Here is an 18,509-nt window from a genome sequence, read left to right on the forward strand (position 1 = left end):
TGCAATCAACAACCTGTATCTAGTAGCATGCAAGCTGGACATGCTTGTTTCTAATATTTATCTCACCAGTTAGCAATGCCCTCTAACCTATATATAGTATCTCTATAGTGGACCCTATAATCCTTGACCTCTTTCATAGTTTTGAACATGTTATGCAGAATTGCAAAAAAGACAAAACAGTCTATGTAGCACTTACAGGTCAAAAATAGAGCTCGAAATAGCCTCAGAACAAAAAATGGAGTAGATGTACTATTTTGGGCTTACCCTAAGAATTTGTCAACCCTTTCGTACATGCCTAATCTAGACTAAAATGGAGACGTTTTGGAGACCATGAAAATTTCTATTGGCACTACTAGATGGAGACTCTCTCATGATCAAATACCAGTTGTTGAAGTTTACAACAAGGAGAACACACACACACACACACACAATACTATGTTTGTAGTGTCTCCAACAGCTCTTGTGAGTAGCACCTTATTGTTTTGTTACTAAAAGAATAAAGAATGAGTATGTATATATATAATTAGAGTTAGTGAGAGTAAGATGGCGGCCACGTTGGACTTTACCCCAAGAAATAAGACATTAGCTACTTGATAAGGACATGAATCAACAACATGTGATAATACAATATAAACACATCAAGTTGTCCATTTCAAATGTCTTGTGTGGTGTTGCATCCAATTAGATTAGTATGTACATATTGATCCTAATTTGGTTAAGCACTTATATTCAAATAATGTCACTTTGATACATGAAATGAGAATGGTCTTTTGTGCCATTGGTGTTACTTGTGCACGTTTAAGCTAGGGCAATGGCTCACTTAGTTCATGAGAATATGAATTTGTTACTAGTGGAGCAAAGTCACAACGACTTAGCTTCACTTAAAAGGGTCCCTTCCCCAAAATTGGTTCACAGATAGGACATAATTACATATCAGTTGATATCAATAATACATTGAGTGTCAAGTGGCATTATATGTGAAAGAAATATATATATGACCATATAATTATAAAGTACAATGTCAAAACTAGATTAAGCAACAAATGAAGATTAAAATCAATTATATATAATTTATAAGAGCTTTATTTTTTTAGCATGAGCTTGATATGTTAGCATAGGTATATTGATGATTATATACATCAAAGATATTCTAAATTAATGCCACCATGATTTGTGAGTGTTGTACATCATCCTTATTTTTTTGTAGCATTGTTATATGTAGATCAATATTATTGAAAGATGGAGTATACAATGGCATTGTATGTGAAAGAAATATACATAAACCACACAATTGAACACTTGTAAGTACATTGTAAAACTAAATAAAGCAAGTAATGAATATTAAAATCAAGTAAATATCATTTAGTAGAGCTTTCTTTCAAAGCATGAGGTTGATAACTCGACAAGGGCACATTGATAATGATAAGCATCATAAATGATGTTTTAAATTCTTCATATATATTGATACACCATTACTTGCAGTAACATTAGACTTCATATGCCTTCTTATTCCTAAAATGACATACATGACATGAGTGATTAATAATCTAACTAAAATGATTTTAGAAAGATGTATCATCTATACCACTCTTATTGATGACATTGGGGTCCTTGATACACACTAACTAAGCATGGTAAATTAACAAACTCATGACGTTTCCAAAAGTGTGATTTGTGAGTGTCAACCTCATCTAATGGAGCTATTACATAAAAAGACTAGTTGCATGTTTTATAGTATATCTCTGCATATCACATATCACTAGATGTATGTCCCATAGTACATCTATACATGTACACTTATCGAAATAGTTAAGCATGGTAGCATAGAGAGGTACTCAATGTGACACATCCAAGCCTCCTACACATGATGTCATATGTAAGACATGAACAAGTTTGTGTCTATAATTGTAGTTGTGTTAAAGAAGCATGATAATACTGAAACACATGAACTATATGAAAAGTAAAAAGAAGACAAAAACTTGGGAGCTCCATTTCTTATGTATCTCTTGATTAAGAAATGGACTAAACATAGTTTTCCATGCATACAAGAATATGGTATTCTTGTCTCTACTTTGGAGATAATAGAGTCTATTTCATGGTTCTCCACTCTATTTTAGCCCAAAATCTCAAAAATTTGATATGTTGTGGTTGTCCCAACATTTCTATTTATTGATTAAGCCATCGAAATATATAAAAAAGATGGTGTAAAATTAATACTAAAGGTTTTGAAGATCGGGAGTTCTAAGGACAATATTCTTGCTAATGCAATACCATTTTCATTCTCTTTCTATTAGCTCTCTCATTTTGCTCATTCCATTCTCTTTCTTGATACTCTCTTTGAGTTCTTTTTCCTCCACATTATTTGTGCTTTCTTTTTTTACACATCATCCACAAGCCATCCTCCTTGCTCCATAAGTTGTGGCATCATGTTTGTAACAAAAGTGCAAATGAAACTTAGGGACTCAAAATCTTTACATATTAAACGATTGGGTTACTATGTTTCCCTTATGTAGGGGTTCCAACAAAGTAAAAAAAGCCAAACAAGGGATGTAAAATATCATTGAGTACCCAAGCTATTTAAAAAGCTATGACTCCTATAAAGATCTTGAGAAGTATATGCTTATCATGGTTTGTACCCTTGCATATCTTTGTAGCTTGCTTAAGAGCAACAAAATCTCATGTGATAAACATCTCATAGCAAAGTAGAAATTTTTCAAAAGGGAACTTAGACAATATCGTAAGATATTTTTTGGAAATTTGGAGAGTATGACCACAAGGGTGATTGTGTGATACATGCCCTTCGTCCGTGGCTTTGTCTTACAATTCTTGACAATCTCTTCCTATGGGCTTTGATTATAAGAGATGTAGATGTAGATCAGCTATTTGTGATCCTTTAGATTTTGATGTAGATTGTATTCCCTTTAAACTTGAGATGTAGGTTATTTGACATGACTAAACAAACAATGTTAATGTTACTTCCTAGTGGACAACAAAGTTAGTTAAGAGATACCATGGACTTTCTTGACAACATAACCCCTAGATATAAGTTCAAGGTCAATGGTACTATACAATTGGAAAAGAGGTAAATTCTCCCTAGCTTATATGAGTTGTTTTCCTTCCACTGTTGTAAGTTTTGAACCTTGAATAGAGAAGCAATTGAAAATTTGTTCTTGCTCTTGGTACAATTGTGAATAAACATTTGGCACCAAAAACTAACTAATAGATATCAACCTCTTAGTAAGGTTAGGTATATGGCATACATTTCGAAGAGTAAAGGTAGATCCATTTTGAAAATCAAACTGTATATCACATGCACCAACTATCACATACATATTCATTACCAATATGGACAGATCCACGCATATATACTACTAGCATATGAAAAAAACTACTTCTTATGAGGAGTCATATGAAAAGATGCATCGAAATCAAGAATCTGATCTTGAGCTAGTTCTCTATCTAATGCAACTAGCATATGTGCATGAAGAGGAGAAGTAAATAGTGCTTCACCATCATCATTATCCATAATCACAGCATTAATTTCTTCAATATTTACTGTTCATTTACCTTATTTCCTATCAACATCCTTGTCCTCCTTATCTTTTTGTTATCACATCCATTTATAACATCCTTCTTAATATGACCTATTTTATCACAATGAAAGTATTCAATGTCTTTCTTGGACCTAGAGTGATTAACCATGGTCATTGTTCTTATCTTTGTACTATTTTTTGTCTCTTTCTTCCTATGTGCCAATGCCTAACCATGTCTGCCTTGGTCTATGGATTTCCTACATATCTCTTCGGCTAAGAAACTATCCACAACATCATTAAACTTTGATTCATCACCTGCAGCTAAATTGCTAGTGGTTGTTCTAAAGGTGTTCCATGATGCAAATGATGAGCATAATAAAGAGATTGCCTTAACCTCATCTTAAACTTCAACTTTTGAGCATGGATATGACTAGATATGATGTTGAATTCATTGAGGTGGGAGCGGATAGTAGAGCCCTCCTTCTTGCAACTCAAACAACTTATTCATGAGATATACCTTATTAGAGGTAGTTTTCTTCTCATAAATGTCACATAGCTTCTTTCATGAGTCATGTGTAGTTATCTTATTCACCATTGTAAAATACAATCTACCAAGTGCAATTTAATAGTGGATTTGGCCAACGAATCAATCTTTGACTAATCATCTTGACATATCTATTGGTTTTCCATCGATACCTCTTATGGGTCTTAATTTCTTCTTCTAAATAAGGACATCTTGGATCTACTCCTTCCACAAACTAAGGTTGGTACCGTCAAACTTCACAATGTTATGTTATTTCTTGTCCATTACAAATGATGAAGCCACTTGTACAACTAGAAAAATAGTAAACTACACCACAAAATTATCCTAGTAACAATTCATCCTTGTATTTTGTGCAAAAAATATATTGATTTTATCAAAAATGATACTTTGCAAAGAATTTTTTTCATTAATCCACTTCTCTCATTGGACCTCTTTTCAAGGGTATTATCAAATATTCCAAAATTATTCGATTCATTTGATAGCTTGATGAATGATTGCATTTATTTTCCTTCTTTTTGTAACTGTAGGTTATCCATATAAATTTTGGATGTGTATTTGCTTGTTTTTTATTAACCATTGTTTTCCTTCAAGCTTAATTTACATGAATTTTTATGAGAGAATTTACCTTTATGAATTCTCTGATTGAATATATGGCCAAGATAAAATGTAGTGTATACTTTTCTTTCTTATCTTTCTTCTTTACCTAGTGAATGGTTTCTTCTTGTTTATTGCCTTTGCTAATTGGTTTTACTTGCAGTTAAACCAAGAGCTTACTCAAAGAGTATGTTAGTTTGTATCCTTATACATATATAGTGACTTTTTGCAACTCATGCAATATAATGAAATCATTTCAAATATGTAAATCAAATACTTTGTTTATGGAGGTATATTGAATAGTATATGAAGTTTTCGCCAAATGTTTCATTCCAACAATACTAATGAACAACACACATTCTCTCATTCTGTCTCCCTTAAAAACATATTGGCCTTTAAGTGGAAGGTTTTTGAAAGGCCAATGTAACCGTCCACCCATCTTATTCACTAACCCTAAGTATATGTATACAAACTCATTCTTTTTTTTTGGAGTGATAAGACAATAAGGTGCTACTCACAACTCACAAGAGAGCTATTGGAGGCGCTACAAACATAGCACTCTGTGCGTGCGTGCGTGCGTGCGTGCGTGCGTGTGTGCGTGTGTGTGTGTGTGTGTGTGTGTGTGTGTGTGTGTGGTCTCCATTCTCCTTGCGGCTCCAATATTATTGTCTTACAAAAATCAAGGTACATATTTAACATTTAACACAAAGTGGATAGTCATCCCATTTTACACGATTTATATTGATCTCTCCCTCCCTCTTTTCATAAGCTTTATGTTAGTTACCCTAATTTTACTACATCATTGGTTATCAACCCACAAACCCAAGTTGAAATCTCATTTTTTTTGTCCTAGCTTAAGACCTCATCAACATGTGTTCAACCTACCTAGCTACACCTATTTGCTCTCTCTCTCTCTCTCTCTCTCTCTCTCTCTCTCTCTCTCTCTCTCTCTCTCTCTCTCTCTCTCTCTCTCTCTCTCTCTCTCTCTCTCTCTCTCTCATAAGAAGTACGAGTCACAGTAAAGTAGCAAAAGAAACTACGATATACCAAGCAACTGAATCCTCCAAAGGGAGAAGGCTAGTGTACTAAACAAGATCCACAATTGTGCCTACATTCCCAAAATCTAAGAAATTGAAACAATATATTTATATATGGCTATGCATGAGTGGGATACTTTGCCTTGCTAAAGTCCCAATCAAAGGGACACAACAAACATTCAACCATAACTCTCCAAAGCATTCTCTAAAGGAAGACTTTGAATTTGAAATGAGTCATATTGAGCCACCCTTTCATAATGGTCAATTTTCACTAGGCCTTGCTTTTATAAAGTCCACAATAGCATTAGTTTTAGTCACCAAACTGATGATGGTCTCCAATCAAGAGGTGATAATTTGGTTTACTAAAGGATGCTCCAAATGTAGTTGACCCTCAAGTCTTCAATCTTGCAAAAGATAATCTCAATCAAGTGTGGAAAATAGCTATTGATCTTAAAACTATGTTGGGATCATGTCTAATAAATCATCATACCTGCAAGGGATCCGAAAAAGGCATCTTAGTATGTGAAAATACATCAATATATTGTGAGCTGACAAAGTCACATCTGCAATAGAAACCAAGCCTAGATGTGCCATGGAATCCTCTTGTTTTCCTTCCCAAGAGATCCATTAAGATACAACCAACTCGATATGCATGAAATACCTCCATTGGATGCTAACTAAACTTCTGAAGGATAGTCTTTCATGAGCATACCAAATGGGTCAAGAAAACAAAAGAAGGAACCGAGAGCTGAGAGTGAGTGTTAAGCATGTACCATCATACACCTAAATTCTAGCATTTTTATGCACAGCTCCCCAATCTTCAAGAAATAAATGAACAAGAGACCCAAGGCTAATAACCAGCACATTGACTTGAAATAATGTCCAGCAAAGAGCAATGATGTGTCTCAATATTCAAAACAACCCCACTATCCATGCTTTTTAGAGTACAAACATGGCTCCATAAAATCCGAGAAATACTTGCATACACAAAACCCTTTTCCATAACATGAAATGGATATGCCTAGCAATGTAGCTCAAACTACTCATGGCCAAAGGCAAAATATGCAAATAATAGGTAAGCATAGGTAGCATAATAGTCTATGCCACTTTGAGGAACACGTGGAAAGGCTGTGCCTAAGATTTCCAATAAAGAAACTTAGCTTTCAACTTTGAAAATCCATAGCAACAATTGTTTAGGCTAAACATCAAACACCTAGCAGGATAACCAAATGCTGGCAATATTGTCCCACAAAACCACTACACCACCTTGCCACCCTAAGAGTTGTATCCCTAATTCAATGCAATTGATAAGAGATGATTTAGTAGCATTCGTATAAAGACCCAAAGCTCAACCAAACAAGTCCCAAACATATAATGCCTTTTAGAGGTTTCCTCAAATTAACTTTCAATATCATAAAAGTGCTATAAGCTAATGTTCATCCAACAAAATGTTGACTCTATGAAAGGGATAAACCAACCAATTGCCTAGTCTCAACTAGATGTTACATGGTAAGAACCGCATGGGTAGCAAGGGTTAAAAACAAGAGACTCACATGGCAACCTTGTCTAACCAACCATACAACGGCTCAGTAACACTACCATTGAGTATGACACATAAAGAAGCATCACTGCCAATAATGTGTATCAATTGAGATATGTGTGGCCCAAAATCCATTATTTGCATAAACATCGTAAGAAAAGACCTTTCCACATAGTCAAAAGCCTTCTCCAAATCCAATTGGGTAAGAAGAACCTCTTGATTGGAGCCTTGCACATCTATTTGCACATTCAAGATATCATGCAAAATACTTTTGCCCTTGATAAATCCATACTAATGGGAATGCACAATGGTAGAGAGGTGCTCATGAAGTCAATTAGGCAGCACCTTCCAAAATATCTTATATATATTACCCCTCCAAGAAATTGATTGCTAATGTTTGAGCATCAAAGGGAAAGGGACTCTAGCAATCAACTTACTAAGCCCTTCTATTCAAGATATTGTAAAATTCCATTAGCCTAAATCTCGTGACACATGGTTGTCAAAGACTTCATCAAGTAAGTAGCATATGTCTTGAAAAAACTATTCGTAAGACCATTCCAACCATGTCTTTTATACCTAGACAACACATTCATAACCTTATCCTCACAAATATCCACCTCTAAAACAACATGAATGTCATGAGCATAAAATATTGAATGGGCATGGGCAATCTAATCAAAAGGTGTCCGTTTAAAACCAAGAAGATCCAAAAAACTTCGTCTATACATTTGAACAATGGGCAAGGGATCTATAAGTGCCTGACCATTAGCATTCTACACTTACCATATTCTCCCAAGTGGAGGATGCATGCAAACTACAAAAGAATTTATGGGATTGACAAGAATTATTCTACAACCCCTTTGCCAAGGCTTTCAACTTAGCTTACTGATAAGAGCACAACTCAAAGTGCTTAACAAGATCCACCAAGCGTATGGACAATGGAGCTATGAAACCATCATCCAAAGATTCAAGCAACAAGGAACGGATCAAAGCCAACAATTTCGCAACCGCATGCATATGGTATCTATAAGCAAAGTATGGCAAATCCCATATTGCCCAGCAACCCTCTTAACACATTTTGAATCAATTGTTCAAAAACGATACTTAACATGGAAAGTCGAGCAAAAACTTATCAAACAGTTGTCACATGTAACCGTTGAAAATTGCATAGCTCGAAAAGGAGGAATTGAAATGCAAAGGTAGCTTGCCCAAAGCTGTGTGAAGGGGCTACTCTCTCTCTCTCTCTCTCTCTCTCTCTCTCTCTCTCTCTCTCTCAGACCATTGTTCTGAGTTTGGATACTGCAAAAAGACAGCAATATAGAGCCAGCCTAACATGTTGAGAATACAAATGCAGTTGGGCTATCAAGAAGTAACCCAAGAGGCAGCTTCTTTAATATTTTTAAATTTATCATAAACTACTTACTTTCTTGATTCAAAAAAAGATGGAGGCTGCCAAGGTGCTTAATGTTTATTGATATTATACAAAAGCTCTCAGGAAATGAACTCTGAATAAGCAGTCTCCATTTAAAGTTCCCAACTTTGAGTTCTCATATTGACTGCACAAGTCTAGTTGGCTTATGTAGGCAATTTTGAACCATCTTGGTCACAACCTTGATTTTGAGAAAACTTTTGCTAGAAAGGGCATGCACATGCTGCAGTTGCAGCATATAAAGCTCAGGTAGCACAGCACAAATAAGTCAATAAAATTCTAAGCAGCCTGCCTGCTGACTAAACATAGAGAGAAACAATACCTCTGGAGTATTTTACTTGGTAACATAAGCATGTGCACAGCAGATATCTCATTAATGGGCTAACAAACGAAATGCCAGCACTGCTACTACCGAGTTTCAAACTGCTGTCATCACCCATTGTAGTCTATAGCCTCAATGCAAAAGGCTATATAGTAATGTTATGATGCTTTCTGTTTTCAAAGGTCAAAATGGGACGTGCAGGCTGACCCAGTGTGGTGACATGGCACTCAATCTTTGCCTAGAGCCCTTTTAACACTACTAGACCTCTGGGTTACAGGATCTCAGAAATACAGTCAAACTTCCAAGAACATACAAGGAGTAACAAGTAAGGCTATCCAGCAGCATGTCAGTACGCTTTATGTCTCCGCGTACATGACCTAGAAGAATCACTTAACAACCTGCCTACTTCAAATAAGACATGGACACACAAATAACCAAGCCTGTTTTATCTAATAGAGATATGAAATTAATAGGGCAGATCCTTATACATTGTACAAGATGATAGCTTTCTAAAGGAAACCCCCCCAAGAACGGAGAAAAGGGAATAGAGCTACTAGAAGCCTTAAAAACAAGGGCACTTCCCTTTTTCGCGGTCGTTTTGCCAACCTTGTTCTTTGGTTTCCTTTGACAATTTTTCTCATGCTTGATGTGTTCTTTTCTGATAAATCCCACCCACCAAGTTTCAAACCAGAATCCTCGTTTGTTTCATTGCCTGTCACAAGTTTCTCCCATCCTTCAGTGTCAGACCCTGTTTCACCCATTAGAGAATCACCAAATCCCTCCAGAGATTGACCAAAACCTCTCCACATCGGCATTCCAAACTCTTCCATATCAAATGATGAAATTGGTGTGGCCTTTCCTTTTGCAGATCTACGCCTTTTTTGCTTTGGTTTGGACGAGCGCCTCCACAAATTAGATAAGACAGGACCCACAAATTTTTGGGTCAAGGGGAAGACAGCAAACGCTAACATAAGAAACATGGGGCCCCCCAACAACAATGGCAAAAAAATGACTGTTGCTGGCAACATCCATCGAAGCACTGAAAGTGCCTATTCCAGAAAACAGGAAAGTTAGTATCTCCTGTAGTAAATCATGAAGCGATCCACCCTTGCTTAACAAACCCTGAATTTGACATACCATTAACTGCAGCAAGCCCAACATGCTGAATGAGATGAAAGTAAAACCTGCCTGGCTGTTTTTCAGCTGCTCAAGTTCTTTGAGTAGGCAATCTCAAGTAACAATCTACATGGGATTACAAATTACCATGATTGCTTCAGGCAGATTTCTATTTATGAGCAGATTTCCAGTAAATCAAAGCATAACAACCAGATAATATTGTTTCAGATTGCTAGAACCAATACAAAGCATAGCACAGACCCACTTATAGTTCATCAGAGATTGGTGTCTTATCCTAGTACTGTTTTTACAGATTTACAGGATGTAGACATACATTTGTTCAAGAGAGATGATGGTTGATTAACTAAACATGACTACTCAACTTTTGCTTTGGCTCAATGGAGAGAATGCAAAGCCCAATCTTGGAATGGCCACTCAGCATGGGCAGCATGCTGAGTGGGCCTCATAACGCTGAAAACCAGCAAGAAGAGGACTTTGATGCTCAGTTTAAGAAACACTTGATGGCAGCAGTTGGAATGTTGTCTCACTTACTAAAGATCCTCAGTTTGCTGAATGTATGCATTCAACTGAGAAGGCCAGCAAGGGCAAAAAGAAAAAATCATCTTCTAGGCTTTCGAGAAGCAGAAGTCATCGAAGGTCGAGGTAGCTTAGCCCCAAAATATACCAAATGCTACCAATGACCAAATGTATATATTAGCATTTGGGCAAGGGCAGCAGATGCATTGCAATCGTCCAATGTCTTTTGAACAGCAAGAAATGTACCCTAATGTTGGGCATCCGGTGTACTTTGGTAGCGATTCAGTATTCCATGCAATGGTTGGTCATGGCACAAAATATTTTGGTATGCATGTTCCAGATACCATGCAGCAAGGTATACATGGAATGCATGGTCAAGTGTAACCAAGAATGGCTAGTGGAATGCCTAATCCCATGTACAGCCATATTGGTATGATACCTGGTGCTCAAATGGGCATGTTTGGTAATACATCTATTGGGAACAAAGGCCCTCATGCCTTTAAATGTGCTCGGGTGTGAACACACCTTAGCACTTGTACTTTCATATATATATATATATATATATATATATATATATATCTCTCAAAACCTAAAGTGGTACACTTGTCATTGTACCCACAAATCGTGCACACTCTCTACTTTGCTCTCTCTCACTCTGTCTCGCTGCTGCTAACGACCACTGACTGTCTCGATCTTCGCGCTCTCCATCACTACAAACTGGTATCAAAGGTTCCGCTAAGGTGTTCACGCTCCTTCGGGTTCGTGCGAGACATCTCTAGTGCTTCACTCGCGCAAAATCATCGGGTCGCCATTGATTTCAGGCACGAGTGTGTTGCACTGTCAATCGACACTCCATAAACCCCAAATTTGCACAAACGACAAGTCGTTTTTGACATGGCAGGCAGGCAACAGCAAGCCTGAACCGGGCAACAGCAGGCAACAATTTTCTAGGCAAGCGACAAGTCACAACAACAAGCAACTGGCTGGCGATAGCAGGCAACAATTTTCTAGGCAAGCGACAAGTCACAACAACAAGAAACTGGCTGGTGACAGCTTCCATGGCATCAAGCGGCAATTTTCTGCAAGCCGACAGGTCGCGACAGCAGGCGGCTGGTCAACAGGAGCAGATTCATCTTTTTTTCAAGCATTTTTTCGTCATTTTTTTGTCAAATACTTGCAATTTTTCCTCTTCCACTACTGAGTGTTCACGCGCATAAGCACAAAGGTCAAATTTGTGCAATCTTGGCCCAAAAATTTGGGGCTTTTCCAGATTGAGTGTTGTTCATGCAAAATTAAGGCATCTGCGTCAGAGCCAAGCAGGGGACACGTCAGCAGCACGCAGTACAGTGCCACGTCAACACCTGCAGTCAGACAGTGCAAGCTGCAATCAGACTGTTTTATCATTATTTTATTCAGTCAGCTGCATTTACTGCAGCCGACCTGGTGTAGGCATTCTTTATTTTCTGGCTATAAATAGCCAGTTGGTGGCACATTCAATCATTCATTCAAATTCTGGTCTTGAGATCTGTTGGCTGAGACAGACTGTGCTCGGGCTGACGGAGATCAAGGTCATCAAGTCGGAGACACACACATATATTTCCTCTGCTCCCGTGTATATTTCTGCACTCTTATACAGCATACTACACTGCAGATTTTCTGCATTTACAGTATCCTTCTCTCTCTCTCTCTCTGTTCACTCTCTCTCAGTCTTTGTCCTACGCTTCCGCATTGCTGCACTCTGACAGGTGCCCACACTTCAAAGGTGCTTTATGTGCTAGACTTGGGTTGTCATTTGATGTCAATACACAAGATTTGTACTCTCGGCCTCTTGGTTGAGTTTGATGAGGATTCCTTTCGGATTCTTGATTGTGGATTGAGACAAGTGCTTACTTGCAGTTACGAAGAGAATGGAGTCTACAAACTAAGGTCTCCTTCTGCCTTGACTTCTCTTCTTCTTATCTCTCAAACATAGTCCGAGCTTTGGCATGCTCGATTAGGCCACCTAAATTATGATTACCTTTGAAGGGCGTCTAATGGACTTGTTCGAGGAATGCCGGACATTGTGGTGAGCCAACAGCCGTGTATGTCTTGCATTCGTGGAAAACAACATCATGATGCCATTCCTAGCAACGCTTCAAGGTGGTCTTCAATACCCTTAAAGCCTATTTCTTCAGATCTTTGTGGACCTATTAGGACGAAGCCCCTTAAGGGGAGCTTGTATTTCATATTGATTGTGGACAATTTTAACAGGATAACATGGGATTATTGTTTGCAACTAAAGTCGGAGGCTTTCTCCCACTTCAAGGATTGGTTACTCTTCGAGGAGAACTGAGCATACCAAAAACTGAAGACATTACGATCGAATAAGGGAGGAGAATTTGTTTCTAATGAGCTTGCTAGGTTTTTGCAGATTGTGGTATCCACCAAGAGTTTGCAAACACAAACACACCTCCAAAAAATGGCATATTGGAGTAGGAGAACTGAAGTGTGATTAAGATGGCTTGCACCATGATGAAGCATAGACAAGACACCCCAGTGTCTTTGGGCCAAGGTTGTGGCTACTATAGTTCACATCCTTAATCAATCCCCCACTTCAGCACTTGTTGGTATGACACCTTATGAGGCGTATTTTGGGTCTAAGCCTAATGTTTCTTATTTCACAGTTCTTGGGTGTGACACCTATATCCACATCCCAAAGACACGGTGCGGTAAATTTGAAGTGGCTTCCCGAAGACAAGTATTTGTGGGCTACAACTCACAGTCCCAGGGTTACCAATTGTATGATCTCGTTAAGCGGAATGTCTATACAAGTCAAGATGTCCGAATCATGGAGGTTCCAGCCTCAGAGGAGGGTGAGAAGCACCCTGTGCTTGGAGATTCAGAAGATGGTTGGGCACCAACGATTGTATCTTTGGAGCCAGCACTTCTTTCATGGAGGCGCTCCATCTTCGGATAAAGATACTTCTTCTCCACCGCCTTTCCCGATTGAGCCATCACTGATGGATGTTCCAAAGACTTTAGCAGATGGAACATGACTAGGAGAGATCCAACCTCCTAATAGACTCCATGATTCGAGGATTGAGGAAGTCCCTAAGGAGCAACAGCCATAGGTGGACCACGGCAGTCTCAAAGGATCCAGGCCCATACTACGAAGCTTGTTTGTACTAACTATTATTTGATGACCTATGCCATACAGGATAGGGAGCCCACCTCCGTGAAAGAGGCTTTGCAGTCAGCATTGGAAAAAGGCTATGGAGCAAGTGTTGGATGATATTGAGTAGATATTTTTGCCAAGTGGTAGCCTTCTAATCCCACTTTCCAACAATTTTCAGCCATTAAATTAAATTTTAGAATTAATTTGAAAATTAATATTAATCCTTCTGACCCTGCCCAAAATTAAATGTGCCCATCCATAATTAAATTGGCTAGGCCATTTGCAACTTGGAGTGTTTCCCAACCTCAATTGATCCTTAGATTAGCATTAATTAATTAATTAATGACTAGTCTCTAGTGTCACCACTAACACTTAATGATCAAATGACTATCCTAGGGTCAAAATGACACCAACTAACAACCAAAGCCCAACTAGCATAACTTATCACAACTTTTGCCTTTTACATTCACTAATTCCTCAGGATCCTTGGTCATTAGCCATGAAATAATTGTCATCACATGTGCTTTACAACCTTGCACATTTGATTATTAAATTAATCAAATGTTACTAGCAAAATTAAAATGTCTCAAAAATTTCATGGATCCTAAGTCCCCTCACAACCATGTTGTGAGAGTGCAATGGAAGAAGAACACGAACACAGAGGAGGAGAGAGAGACAGCAGAAAATGAAGGAAGAAAATCTGCACTGACTGTAATGAATGCTGAATACAAAACCGTGGACTGATCAGTCCCTGCACGCAGCCCGAAGCGTCAGTGAGGGCACCAGATCAAGCTGATGATGATGGCAGCACCGAAGACGGAGGAAGATGACGGAGTCGGAGTGTGCACCTGCCAAAGAAGGAGGGAAGATGATAATACAACTAACTGCCAAGTGGGAAATGGCTATAAATAGCCAAAAAACCCAAAAACTGGCCGACCTGAAATTTGAGGCCATAAATATGTCCGACCAGCATTTAATGCTGATCCAACCAGCATTTAATGCTGGTAAAAATCCCAGGAATGCTCAGAAAAATCCCGTAAAGGGTGGACAACGTCTGGCAGGTGAGGCAAGCTGAAGAATGCAAAAACTGCCCCGGGAAATGCATATAAAATCCCGACTGGAGGAGAAAATGCACTGAAATGCAATAAACTGAGTGCTCTAGAATGAGCTACCTCCTCCGTCAAAATAAGTGATAGACAAGTCAGAGCTCCTAAAGTCCTCATCTGACTCAGACTGAGGCTCACAGGCAGGAGATGACAAGGCATGACAAACATGACTGCTAACACATGTCACATTATCCCTGAACAAGCTCCCAAAGAGAGAGTTTCCCTTTGTTTAACAAGCGATTTTACAACCCATTATGCCTGCATTCTATGAATTTGAGCATCAGCTCTACTATATTATGCTCAACTATTTGACCAATTCCATAGCATGTCCACTCACTCTTTAGGGCTCTTGTTACCACTTCTTATAAGGCGCAGCAAGGGAAAGGCAAGAGACAAATCAAAATGAAAACCAATCAAGTGAATCACAAGGGAATACTCAGTCTACTCTCAAACCGGGTGGCTAATGTGCCTAAGAAAAATAGATACTAGCAACATTGTCAAAAGTCTGGCCATATTGACAATGAGTGTCAATCAAAGCCTAAAAGTACAACCCAGACCCAAGAATTGAACCCCCACCCCTCAGTTGGATAACCCCCAATAGGGGAGGCAAGATGGTACCAATAAAATCAAGGACCATGGAGAACTCAGACCCACACTACCACCAATCAACTATCACAACCAATTTCATTCTCAACTCCAACAGGTATGTATGACTCGTCTACTAGACTACACACCTACCTCATCTCTTTAGAGACATCAAAGGATGAGATTTTAGCCCATATTTGCAAGTAACCTCCTAACAAGAAGACCATAGAGGCCCTTAACTAAGCACTTCTTCATTGTTTGGATTGTGGATAATTGAACCACATATCACATGATTCCTATTCAAGACATTTTTGTCTCCCAAGCCCCTATAGCTGGAATGTCTGATGTGGGAATAACTCCTTGGACAAGATCCATGATCTAGGCCACGTCAAGTTTGATATTGAGAAGGGCTAGGGTCTCCCTTCATTGGACAACATGTACTATGTTCCCAAGCTTGGGATAAAGCTCTTATCCATTCAGCAACTTTGCCAATTGGGGCAAGCAAACTTATTCATTGTGGCCAAAAGTCAAGATCATAAACTCTCAGATTGGTTTAGTAATTGTTCGCAATGAGGCACAACCTAGTGGCCTCTACATGATAACTCATTTTCTCTCCCTGCCAACTGTAAAGGGCTATGAGTTTTGTCACTTCTAGGCTTTAGCCACCACACATGAGCCTATGAATGATGAGCGTCTAGGCAAGACAAATGCACACAAAAGAACAATGCTAGAGCTCCTCCATCTCCACCACACTCTAACAGAGCTCAAAACCAGGAGATGACAGCATGATACACAGAATACCAAATAGAATGAACAAGAGGGATGAAGGAGTGTGCACAACTAACTCTATCCACAAAGGATTTCGAAGCATTTGTCCTACTTTTCAAAAATAAAGCCATTTATTTTTGGTAATCAGCAATAACTACTTTTTGGAGCTGTTTTAAGAGAATAAAACAGGGATTAATGAAGTGTTATTTTAGAATTGTGCTTAACAACTAGTTCTTTGTACCAAGTTTGAACAACTATAGTAATCTTAAAGAAGTACATGAAGAGCACCAAGCTTTGAGTCCAATTTGTGTTTCATGTCTCTGAGTAGTAGCATTCTAGCTCCTCCCTAGGTTAAGCATGTTAATTGTTTTATTGCTAATTTCATGATTAAGGTCAGGTCAAGTGCCTTTTAGGATTCCTACATTTCAGGTTCCTAAAGACCAAGGCCCAATTTCATAAAGTGGTAATTTACTTCAACTTCTCCACTAAGTGATTTTGAATGAGGTTATCAAAGGAGGCCCCATCCACCAAGAATTTGGCTAGCTCACCAGCCACAATGCTCCATGAAGGACCAAGTTGTGCTAACCCAAATTTAAAGAATTAGTGCTGCTCCTAGAGATAATAGGATCCATGAGTGGAGCCTCTCGAGTGTCTTTGCACCCTATCCATTTGAATCACTTCTCCTTCTCTACATCATAGCTGCAGGAAACACCATTTCTTGGCCAAAGAAATATCATTTTCATTTCTATCCACGTATAGGTACACAAGAAATGGTTCAAGACCCTCATGACCCCAAAAGAGATGTTTTTATACATATGGTCCATGTGTTCTTCTCTGACAGCCACTTGACTCCCTTTTCCCAAAAGCCCCAAAAAAGCCCAAAGCCATGAGTCAAGTTGAAAGTTTCAAGTTCACTTAATTGAATGATGAATGATTTAAGTTTTAATTGTACTTGAGAGACTACATGTGAGTTGGCACTAGGAAATAAAGCTCCTTTTGAGTGCCAAAAGGACATGAATGAGAAAGGCATCACCACGATGTGGACCAAAAAATGAAGTTTACCTCCATTAGATCCTTTTCCCCACTACTCTACTGCAGAAGTGCATACAACACTCTAGGAATGTATCTCCTAGTGCTCATTTCCATTAACTATGTTGTTGGTTAGGATAAAGGAGGACCTTATAAAATTCTAAATATCCTTCTTATATTGGAGACTACAACAGACAGGCAATGAAAAGTAGAAAGGTGTCGCATGCACTGCTCAAGAAAAACGTTTTTGGTGGAGGACACAAAAACCTTTAGCTCAACATTTTGGAGGGGTTCTTGAATCAAATTGCTTGTTTCTCATGAAGGCAGGTCTCATGAAAGCAGGCCCAATGTGTGTGTGTGTGTGTGTGAGAGAGAGAGAGAGAGAGAGAGAGAGAGAGCTTACGCGTTCCAAATCAAAGAATGGGTTATCATCATCGTCATCTATGTCCTCGTCATAATCGTCATCATCAGAGCCAGACCTCCACCAGCGCCAATCGCCTGAAGCTCTCTCTGTATCCGAAGGAGTACCACGTTCTTCCAGCTCAGGGCCCCAAGGAGGGGTCCGCCTCTTTCTGCGGCCTCTACGGATGCCCTCCACATTCGCATCCCACACGCTGACAGCTCCCCGCTCGTCGTCTGGCTGCTCCACAGGCCGTCTGTAGAGCCTCTCTCCGCCATTACGTGCTTTCGCGTACCAGATCCTCCCACTGGCCGGGTAATAAGAAACCCTAACCGTAAACAGCACAGGCCTCCCGTGTATTTGGCATTTGAATTCCACGCAGGGCGCAGGCGAGTTTGCTCGATAAGGAAGCGCTGTCGACTGGTAGGCAGTCATCTTCTACCGGCGGCTCAACGTTGCGAGGGACCGACTCCCCACATGCATTTTCATAGGCACTTCAGCTGCTCTCGATAAAAATCTTTGATTCCCTTTTGCTCTGCCTAGCGCTAAGGCTGGCAGACTTTCCCTTTTGTCGAGAATATATAAATATTAAGTTGTCATATTTTTCCCCTTTTTTTTAATTAATACGAGCAAGATATATTTAATAAAAGTGAAAAGTATTTACATCAGCCCAACTTCCTTTTTTTAAAAAATAATGCGGTGGTAAATTTTTAATAATCAATAAAAGTGAAAAGTCTATGTATCAACCTAGGCTCTGCAACTCTTGTTGCTGTATCTTTTACTTTACTTTCTTTACATCATCCCAGCTTCGAAAG

General features: G+C 38.9%; 1 protein-coding gene across 4 annotated transcripts; it reads right to left on the bottom strand.

Moving 5' to 3' along the window:
* Nucleotides 1-5,772: 5,772 nt before the first annotated feature.
* On the bottom strand, nucleotides 5,773-18,235 carry LOC148008226 (uncharacterized). Of its 4 annotated transcripts, none has more exons than XR_015690195.1 (3): nucleotides 17,698-18,235; nucleotides 10,137-10,241; nucleotides 9,915-10,048 (listed from the first exon to the last, which is right to left on the bottom strand). XR_015690195.1 is itself a non-coding variant. In XM_087674388.1 (3 exons), the coding sequence occupies exons 1-2, from the start codon at nucleotides 18,127-18,129 to the stop codon at nucleotides 10,230-10,232; spliced, it is 444 nt and encodes a 147-aa protein (XP_087530514.1). In that variant the 5' UTR covers nucleotides 18,130-18,235; the 3' UTR covers nucleotides 9,924-10,048; nucleotides 10,188-10,229. The 4 variants fall into 4 exon arrangements, 3 of the variants coding, with proteins under 3 accessions (XP_087530515.1, XP_087530513.1, XP_087530514.1); XM_087674388.1 differs by having other exon boundaries at nucleotides 9,924-10,048; nucleotides 10,188-10,241; XM_087674389.1 differs by lacking the exons at nucleotides 9,915-10,048; nucleotides 10,137-10,241 and adding an exon at nucleotides 5,773-6,198.
* Nucleotides 18,236-18,509: the final 274 nt, after the last annotated feature.

Source organism: Lygodium microphyllum, unplaced genomic scaffold, assembly GCF_053477565.2.
Source record: "Lygodium microphyllum isolate KBCC unplaced genomic scaffold, Lygodium_microphyllum_v1.1.10 scaffold_251, whole genome shotgun sequence".
Taxonomy (NCBI): domain Eukaryota; kingdom Viridiplantae; phylum Streptophyta; class Polypodiopsida; order Schizaeales; family Lygodiaceae; genus Lygodium; species Lygodium microphyllum.